Raw genomic sequence first — 10596 nt, forward strand, 5'->3', positions numbered from 1 at the left:
CCCCGCCCGCCTCGGCCTCGCTGCGGGCCGGGGCGGAGGTGCGCCGGGCCGGGCCGGGCCGGGCGGGCCGGGACAGCGGGACCCCGTCGCGACACGCAGGCGCTTTGCGGAGCCCCGACGTGTGTGGCAAACGCTTCCCCCGTGCGCTGGGGGCCCCTGGGGCCACGCAAGGCGCGGCTGGCGGACGACTCACGGCGCTTTGAAAATATCTTTAAAACTCAGAGACCGTGCACCTGGGCGCCCGGGGGCCCGGGGAGCGGCCGCCCACACCGGGATCGACCCGCGCGGCTGACCACGACCGGAGCGGACAACCCGGAACAGCCGACCGCGCCTCCCCACTGCGACTGCGCGGCTCGCCAGCTCCCGCGAGGGCGGAAGGGCGGGCAGCGCCGCTGCGCCTGCGCGGCGGCGGCGGCGTGCTACGTCGTTACTTTTGAAACGAGTGGCGGGGCGGCGGCGCGGAGCCGGGGGCTGCTGGGTGCGAGCGGGCGCGCGCCGCGGCTGGGGGCCCGCCATGGCGCTGCAGCTGTCCCGGGAGCAAGGCATCACCCTGCGCGGCAGCGCCGAGATCGTGGCCGAGTTCTTCTGTGAGTCCCCCTCGTGCAGGCCCGAGGGCGGGAAAGCGGGCGGGCCGGGGCGGCCCAGCAGGCGAGCCTCCCGCCCGGCGGGGGGTCGGGACAGGGAGGATGCGGGCGCCTCCTCGGGACGCCACCCAGGTCACGGTGGAGGCGGCGGCCTAGCGTCGCCGAGGCCCTCCGAGCGCTGCTGTGAGGTGCCTCCCCGGCGGCTTAGGACGCAGTGCGACGGGTGGAGCCTCGGGGGGTGGTTTTACCCGCGCCACCCCGGGGGGCTGGGGTCGGTGGGGATGCACCGACTTGGGGAAGCGCTGTTCTGCACCAGGCCGGTTGTGCCTTACGGTAGAACCTGGCAGGACGTGCGCGGAGGGAGGAAAACAGAGGGAGAGGCTTGCTTGGGTGCAGGAGCCTGTTGACGTCCTCTGACCACGTGATCCGAGTTTGCACTTGGACGTTGTAACGAGGCGAGGCTTGGCAGCGCTCAGCTGCACGTTTGGCGTTTTTCTTGCCCTACCACTTAAATGAAGGTATCTCTTTCCCTTACTTAGAAACAAGCTTTTAAGGATGTTTAATGGCACTTTGTACCTACTCTGCTTTCAGCAAGACACATAAAAACACAAGTGTTGAGGCATTTACAGCCTAATACCGTTAACGAAACCGTAGCCATATCTAAAAGTGTTTTGTTCTTGTCTCATTTCTTTTGCTTTCAGCATTTGGCATCAACAGCATTTTGTATCAGCGCGGCGTATATCCATCTGAGACTTTTACTCGAGTGCAGAAATACGGACTCACCTTGCTCGTAACTACTGATCCTGAGCTCATGAAATACCTAAATAATGTGGTGGAACAACTGAAAGGTATTTAATTGTTGGAAACAGTTTTGAGTTTTGCAGGTCTTCTGGGATCCACATCTTCTGTCTAGCATTTTGGTGGTCATTTTTTCAACTTTGTACGCAGAAGGTGTAAAACACACAACCATCTCAAGTACAGTGCCTCTCAGTTGGGAGGAAGCAAGTAATAAACTGAAAGGAATCCTACCCTTCTCCCCTCACATTTTGAGGGGCCGGAATATTTTGTTAGGGAGCTGACGTGCCTTAATGACACTGTTTCTAGCGACTCCCTTAGAAAGGCCTTTTGCAGTTTCTGTGGCCAGTGGCATGAGTTGGAATTCTACATAATTATGACGGCATTATTAGCTGTGAACAAAACACTGTCTATTCTTAATATATTTTCCGTACCTGCTTGGGAGTGTAAAGCCGTCATTATTAAGATCAAGGAAATTAAATTGGGTTCCACCTAGGAACTCAACTTCAAAAAAGGAAAAAAACAAAACAAAACTAAATAATAGAGCACCCAGTAGAGTTTTCTTATTTTTCACCTATTTCCACTTTTCTGTTTGAAAAATCCTGCCTATGAGTCAGTAGGCCATTTCTAAACACTCATGTTTTTTCTTTAGCTCAGTAGTTGCTGTATGGTTGGCTCAGTCCTTGTTTTCCATCTATTTCTTTTTTTTTTCTACAATCCCACCAGTTTCTCTTTCATGTTTCCCTCCACTTGGGATTCTCCCTTTTTCCGGGTCGAAGGATGTGTCTCCCTGTCTTCCCAAAGTATGAGTTCCAAAAAGTGCTCCAGAGTTTTGTTTTGTTTTTAATTCATGAATCATTTTTCTTGTTTTTTTCAAGTAGCTTCATTTTGAAAATGAAGCGGTAGTCTTTTTAATTAACTTCAGAACTAAATCACCACAGCCCTTCATAAGGCTGCGCTCACGTGATCGGGCCTGAACCCTCCGGGCAGCTGTGGGTCTGTGTCTCCATCTTGATTTGATGGAGAAGCGAGTTGCCTGACCTACTGGGCTTGGGGCTTGTCTTCTTTGAGTCCCCTGATGACATTTCATCTCAGGGGTATCTAGACCTTCCTATGTAACTCCCCCCTTTTCTTTCTTTTTTTTTTTTTAATTGGGGAATTGGGGGAAGGGAAACAGACAAGTTGCTGTGCTTTTGGTCTTCAGTCTAGTTGTGGAGGACGGTGCTTCACTGGCCCAAGTTGGCACCATCATTGCGCTCTTCCCGGGTGAGGCAGATCAGTTGCCGGCTTCTGGACAGCCGCTCATGCCGGCTGCTGGCCGCTCACACTGGCTGCTGGCTACACACGGTAGCCCATGGCAACCCACTGCAGAAGGGGCTGCAGCCTACGCCGTCGCCAGCAACTCAGGGCAGCCCAGCTCCAGGTTGAGCTGTTGTTCAGCATCTTAGCTGTGGAGGGCAGTGTCACTGGCCCTTATATGTGGGATCCGAACCGGGGCCCTCTGGCATCCCAAGCCAGCTCTTAACCATCGCGCCACTCGGCCGGCCCTACACCCCCCTTTTCTTTTAGTTAAAATGGAGGCATTGCTCTTCCTAGAGGCAAACTGTCCAGTCTGCTTTGACTCCCCTCCCTCTAGCCTTATGGACTCCACCCTATTTCTTCTGTCTTATATTTTTTACTTCTTTGTTTTGATTTGAATTATTTCCAATTTTAAAAGGAAAAAAAAATACCACTCAGTCTCCTCTGCAGAGCTAACCTGATAAAACGTTGTGGATCTGTGCTGGGGTCAGCAAGGCCGAGAGGCCAATCCAGCATACGACCTGTTTTTGTGCTGTCTGCAAGCTAAGAATATTTTTACATTTTTAGGGGGTTACAATAGAGACCTAGGTGGCCACAAGCCTTAAACATTGCTAAATTGTTTTTGTCTAAGAAAAAATAAAAACACTGCTGACCCTGAACATGCTATCCCAGTTTCCAAGATGAAGTCAGGGCTCAGTCTCAGGCCCCTTCTCAGTGCCATTCTTCTAGATGGTCTCTGGCATGTAGACGCTTCACTGACAACCTTGTGTAGTTGACGCCAACCTTCTTTCTTACCCAAGTCTTCCTGACTCCAGGCTCATGTAGAATGGCTCCCCCGACATCTGTAGGTGGCCAGCCCGGAGCTACTTCACACTCAGTATATAAAAACTAAATTTAGGGTCATCTCCATTTCAATTCTCTGTCCTCTGTGACTGAAACAACCATCCAACCAGCGATACAAGCCAGAAACTGGGGCGCTACCCCTGACTCGCTCCCCTTGCTTACTCTCATGGGCCATCCAGCACACCTCGTAACAGTGGTAACCACGGCGTCTCTTGAGCCTGTCTACTGCCCCATCTCTACCAGTTTGTCCTACAAGCCTTCATTACCTCTTGTTGAATTACTGGTTAGTGTCCCAAGCCCGCTTCAGTCCACTTTCCACATCACAGCCAGAATGATAGTTACGCTGCACCTGCTTAAAACACAGTACTGAGTTCCCTGGACGCGCAGTGTCTTCAGTTCAGCCCACACGCCCCCCTCATCTCGCCAGCCTCACCTGGTTCACCCCCTTTCTCAACTGCAGTTTTGAGTATTTAGGACCTGTATCCTCTTCCCTGTCCTGCAGATTTAATGCTGTTGATTCTTAGAGCTAAACTCATAATTTAACTATGACAACCCCCCGAGGGAGTCGGAGTTTCCCATTTTCTGCTCGCATTGCACCGTCTACCGCACCTTCCTAGCAGCTCACACAGTGATCATTTCACACTGGGGTGACGTCTGGGTTAATGCCCCTCGCTTACGCTCCCACCTGGGATTAGGACGGAAGTAGCGCACACTCGCTACTCGGCGCCCAGTGCTGCATCCCACACAGACACGGAGGGTCTGCAGAAGGAGCGAGGTTGTGATGGGCGAGCTCTGGAACGCCAGCGGTTGAGTGCTGAGGACATGAGGGAGTGCCTGGGAAGAGTGTTACTCTGTAAAGCAGCGGAGCAAACGGCGCCTTGTGTCTTGCAGATTGGTTATACAAATGTTCAGTTCAGAAACTGGTGGTAGTCATCTCAAATATTGAAAGTGGTGAGGTCCTTGAAAGATGGCAGTTTGATATCGAGTGTGACAAGACTGCCAAAGAGGACAGGTAAGTGTGAATTAAATTATTTCCACTTTCATACATTTTTTTCCAAAACTTGTTTTCTTGACTAAAATGAGTTCTGATTATATTGAACTAGTTTCATATAAGGCATAATTTTCTAAGATATGTTAATTTGATTTTCAGTCTCCCATGGAAAAGAATTTAGCTCACTTGAGCATATTGCTTTGTATAGATAGTGTACTTGTAACAGAATTGCCTCTCGTCTAGACTTGAGTGTTTATGGTGCTGTGTGCAGAAGTACACACAATGTCCAGATGGACCATTCAGGGGATTGTTTACAGGTTCCTGTAACCGTAGGGATGAGCCTACTCTGTACCAGCTAAGGTGCGGCTCTGTCTACTGCACTCCTCACCACAAACTCCCTAAGACGCTTCATAAGCTGAAGTCCCAGTACCCCTGGGTGGGAGGTGCCCGTCATCCTGTGCTGATGCCCAGCACCCTCTTAGGCAGGCTCCCTTAAACTCAGACCACTTCTCACAATAAAGTCAAGTTTGCTCCTGAAGCCTTTGGTCATATTAGGAAATTTTTAGCTTATAAAAATAATTTGAGGCAGTAGGGAATTAGACATTTAGGCATTACTAAAAATGCCAAAATGATTTACCAATCAAATGTTTTTAGATACCACTTGTTATTTTAAGAGTTGGTGAAATTTTCCTAACTTGAACCACTTGACAGAGCTTCTAGTCATCTGATACTATATGATCTGATACTAAAGCCAACCCTAGAAGGATAAATGAAATAATAAAGATACATAGTCTGCCTACTGAGTAATAGGTCCTAAGAATACACTTACACTCATCAAAAAAGAAAAGAAAAACCTTTTTAATGTATTACTTGATTTTGGAAGCATTTAATGAAATAAATGATCTTACCAATGTTTTAAATAACTCATTAAAACTAGAAATGAGTTGACTTGGTTTCTTTGATAGTACACCCAGAGAAAAGTCTCAGAAAGCTATCCAAGATGAAATCCGGTCAGTCATCAGACAGATCACAGCGACAGTGACATTCCTGCCACTGCTGGAAGTTGCGTGTGAGTATTTTACAACTTCACATGGGCTGAAGTTTGCTGGGGAAAAGACTAAGCTATTGCTTTAAGAATTATCCCTTTGTTAATTTTTTCTTAATTATCAATATCATGTACTATACATGAGGAAGAAGGCGTTAAGTAAATGTTATATGCGTTCTAGACAATTTGGAAATGCTGAAAAGGAAGGGAATGAAAATACAGGACTCTTGAACATTTTGATGTAACTCCTTTCACTGTTTATTTGTACATATTTTTATGTACATAATTAAAACTATAGCTATGATTGTGTTTTGCTTTTCTTGGTTACGCCTTCATTCATCAGCTGTTTTCTGAATACCCGAATGGGCCCTGTTCTGAGCAGTGGGGGACGGCAGTCACAGAGCCAGCATGTCGGTTTTCCGGGACTTACATTCATGCTTTCCCACGTGTGATCATACACTTTCTGCAAATTTTTAAAATGGTTTTCTCCTTAGAGAAAAAAAAACTTGAATTTTTCATAAGGTAAATTAAAAAGAAGATAGCGTTTTCTGTACTAAAAATAAATTTCCATTGAGGAAAAGCAATGACCTTGTGACTGGAGACCAGGCTAAACTACCTTTTCTAACACTGCTGGTGGTTCAAAATGGGAGCGAAACAGGGAGGGTAGTTTTACCTGTTAAAAGTTAATGTACTTGAATGATCTTATTCCCAATTTAGGTTCATTTGATCTGCTGATTTATACAGACAAAGATTTGGTTGTGCCTGAAAAATGGGAGGAGTCGGGACCACAGTTCATTACCAACTCTGAGCAAGTCCGTCTCCGTTCATTCACTACTACGATCCACAAAGTGAACAGCGTGGTGGCCTACAAAATCCCCGTCGCTGACTGAGGAGGACGGGAGGACAACGGTGCACTCGCCAGTGTGCGTCTCCTGAAGCCAAGTCAGCTGTACTTCATTTTATTTCATTGGTTACTCTGTAGGTGGGAAACTTAACATACTTTACTGAGCTATGCACAGCTGTCCCGTTTTTTGGTGTCTGTCTGACTTTCCAGGGGGTTGACATGATTTTTTTGCATACTGTTCAAAAGGGAAGCAGCAGCGGATTACATCAGCACTGTATTGGCAATTCCTTTGCAGGGGGTAACTGTAGACGGAGAAACTTTTCCTATAAAGCTAAATGCCTTCCTAAACCAGACCTTTGGGTAAAATAGCTTGACTCAGAATGTAGGTAGGAAAATAATTAAATATGAAACTGCAAGAGAAGCCTGAATATTCAGAATCTTTGTTTAGGTCCTAAAGTAACTGATAATCCATAAATAACAAAATATTGCTACTAGGTCCTTTTGCCATTTGTTTCATTTGTGTAGTTTTCATATTGAAAAAATCCAATTATTTGAGTTTAATTTATATACCTTATACCTACAAAGCTTTTGATATTTCTACTGTTTCAATTCCGGTGACACAGAACTTTTAAAAAATGTCTTTTTGTGTTTTATAGAATCAAGCTTTAAATGACAATGATAAATAAAGTTAAATATGTGGTATGTTTTAAATTGGTCTTAAAATTTTTTACATGGGTGTGGTGTTAGTACAGTTAAACAGTAGTTAGAATGGATTCAGTACAGGAGTCCCCCTTATCTGCGGTTTGGCTTTCTGAAGTTTTAGTGACCTGTGGTCTGAAAATATTGGGTTGTCAGAAAAGTCATGACATATTTTTCTATGTTTTTCGTTGCAAAAATTGGTCATGACTTTTCTGACAACCCAATATTACATGGAAAGTTCCAGAAATATACAGTTCATAGGTTTTAAATTGTGCATAGTGTGACGGAACCTCGTGCTATCTAGTCCTCTCTGGGGACAAGCATCGTCCCTTTGTCCAGGGTCTCCACGCTATAGATGCTCCCCACCCATTAGACACTTAGTAGCCATCTCGCTTATCAGATGGAGAACACAAACACTTGGCTTGTGTTCAGGTCACCCGCAGTTTACTTAATTATGGTCCCAAAGCACACGAGCAGTGATGCTGGCAATTCAGATATGTCACGCCAAAGAGAAGCCATAAGGTGTTTCCTTTAAGTGAAAAGGTGTGTTATGTATTGGGAAAAATGCAGTATATGGGGTTTGGGACTACCCATTGTTTCAGGCATCTGCTGGTGGGGGGCATGTCTTGGAACGTATTGTATCCCCCGCGGATAAGGGGGACTTATGTACAGCAAATGATTTCTTCTGCAGATTAGGCTGTAGGTCCTAAGGACACAAAACTGAGTTAAGTTTTGAAGCACTGTCAATTTCAAGTACAAGCTTTGATTATACCCCCTTCATCTCATAGCAGTGGACTTAAAATCAGCATTGTATAAAGTGACCAGTGTCATTGGGAATTCATTTGGTTTAGCAAATGTTGGATTGTAGAGCCTTCTATACTCAGCCTTCCTGTCTGCCCAGGTTTCCTTACATGTGGAAACAATGCTTATTCCTGTGCCTGAGGCTTCAGGTACGTTCTTTCATCCACTTCCCACCTATTTTTCCAAGGTCAGTTTAAGGCAAACTTCAAACGTCTAATCTAAACCTTATTTTGTAATCATTCAATTTACTATGTGGTTAGTATCAGACACTGTTTTAAGCTTTTCACATGAATTCACGGGACCGTCAGCATTAAGTACATCATCTATCCACTCAGGTTACATACTGGGCATCTATGTACATGTGAAACTCTGCGCCACGTGCCGGGACGGGAGCAACCAAGTCCTGGCCTTTGAAGCGTGAGCTCTTGTGAAGGGGGGAAACATGGCAAGGGACCAGGAAGTGCCCGCGGATTCCGGTCGTTATGTATTTGTCTTTGTTTTTTCACCTGATAACCTCATGTCTTTGATCCAAATGCTTGGTAAGAGTGAAGGGTGCCGTCTTACGTTCTCGGACCCCCCAGTGCTGGACAAAGAGGTGCCAGTGTTGGATGGTGGGTACAGCGGGCATTGCAGGGGAAGCCCATTCCCTAAGCTGCTGAAGCTACCCGAGGCCCACCCACAAGCCAGAAATGGAAGTGATGTTGAATTAGGTATGGTCACAAGTCAGGCTTCCAAACAGCATGAGGTGTACGACAGTGGACACTTAAGATGGAAACATTTGAACTCTTGGGCTGTTCATAGCCTCTTAACATTGCAAATACAGGTGGAGGAGGAAAGCAGGACCAGCTTCAGTAAAAACAGGAAGTACTAGAAATCCTGGTCCTATTTTTAGGAAATACGTTAAAATCTTTATAGAAAGAGGAGTGACATTCTCATAGCAAACGGCGATAGACTACCAACAACACGCGTGTCCCCCTGCACGTCTGCAGGTCAGCTGCACGCCTGTCTCATTCTCTGCACGTCTGCAGGTCACGTCTCGCCTCCCACTCAGGCCGTGGCTGCCGGAACAGGCACACTGTCCAGGATCCACTGACCCAGGCGGCTCCTGGCTGAGCCAATTTCAATGGGGCGTGGAGACGGGAGGCGTGAAAATCTGATGCAGGCGATCTAGCAGACCAGGGGTTGTGCACTGTTTCTGTAAAGCGTCAGACAGATGGTTGGGGCTCGCGGGCACATGGTCTCCCACACTCCAGTCGGTCCTTATAGGCTGGAAGCAGCCTCAGACCACAGGTAAAGGGACCTGACTGACGGTGCCCTGGCCCAAGGGCTGTAGCTGCCGCCCTGTAATCGGTCCCAGTTCTCCCCTCTGGTCACAAGTAGTCAACCCCCGCCTGGCTTAGGGCGTTTGCTTTGTGCTACTTAAGGCTCACGTTTAAAACAGCATCATCTGCTGTCTCCTTCCATAATCTATCGGATGTCCTTCTCTATTTTATTGCAACCCCACACTCTGAAACAGCTGGCTTTCTTTGAGGTGCTCCTCAGGACGCCCCACAGTGAACTCTGATCTGAAAACTTGAGAAGGGTGGTTCTTTGGCATATGATCATAAAAAGAGACTCAGACTGGCATAAAGTCCCCAGACCTCTATTTTAAATCACTATATAAACATGTATGCTGAGTAAATGTTTCTATTATTAGAATTCATTCAAGTTTCTTAGGTTCATTGCTCTCCTATATATTTTAGAATATACACTCAGAAATTATTAGTTTCATAATATTGGCATCCATGTAGGCATTTAATTTTTTTTGCCTTTGGGTTTTCATTTTGTTGCCTAGTCTGTAAAATTTATCTTAATTTTATTACACATTAAAAATCAGAGTAGCTATAACTGTAACACCTACATTTTCCAGCAGATGTCACTAATGCTGTAATACTGAAATTACGGTGAATTTCTTTTGACTCTAAAGACTATAATCAGCTTTTATTTCAAGTTAACATTGGGATTTCTGGCTACAGAAATATAAAGACATTAGGAGGGAAATATAGTGTCTGTTAGTTGCTAAGCACTTTCCATGAATTATTTAATTCTCATGCTTTAGTGCACCAAGAGAATTGTGGGATCAGTGGGCGTGCAAACTACACTGTTTTTTACAGTTTAGATGGTCGCCCTGTCCATCATTTTAGCATTCAAGTGTCCAGAACAACCAGGTTTTCCTTTACTGTCCTTTACAGAACTTGACTATGTCTCGTTGGGTGAGTTTGTATTTACACTTTCCTCCAATGGCTTTGACTCACGAGTGGAAAGAACCAAAAGGCACAGAGGACTGTATCCTAGAGCTTATCTACATCGTTTTCAGAATAAGTCCGGTGTGTTTGTGAGCAGCTGTGAAACAGTTTTCCAGCCAATCAGAATAATTGTTTATTAAGTAACCTTAGTTACTCTTTGGGGTATTAAGTTTTGGCTTAACTTGCACACAATAATTTCTCATTCTTTTTAGTTAAATGTTTGAAATTACATGTCCAGTTATTTTGGTCGATATAACCATGATAAAAGTTTGTGTTGCAGTAACTATGGAATAGAACCTGTCCACTGAATTTCAAGTTTTATTGCTTATATTATCTAGAAACAGATCTTTAGAGCTTTTTCCATTCTTTCTTTGTGAATAGAGCTTTGAAAGCCAGCAGCATCAACTGAC

General features: G+C 45.8%; 1 protein-coding gene across 1 annotated transcript; it reads left to right on the top strand.

Moving 5' to 3' along the window:
- Positions 1–429: 429 nt before the first annotated feature.
- Positions 430–7095, top strand: MAD2L1 (mitotic arrest deficient 2 like 1). Its single transcript, XM_019623547.1, has 5 exons — positions 430–587; positions 1286–1432; positions 4413–4533; positions 5478–5581; positions 6275–7095. Exons 1-5 carry the CDS (start codon positions 515–517, stop codon positions 6445–6447), a joined length of 618 nt encoding a protein of 205 aa, XP_019479092.1. The 5' UTR covers positions 430–514; the 3' UTR covers positions 6448–7095.
- Positions 7096–10596: the final 3501 nt, after the last annotated feature.

This window comes from Hipposideros armiger, unplaced genomic scaffold (assembly GCF_001890085.2).
Source record: "Hipposideros armiger isolate ML-2016 unplaced genomic scaffold, ASM189008v1 scaffold_1, whole genome shotgun sequence".
In the NCBI taxonomy this organism is placed as follows: Eukaryota; Metazoa; Chordata; class Mammalia; order Chiroptera; family Hipposideridae; genus Hipposideros; species Hipposideros armiger.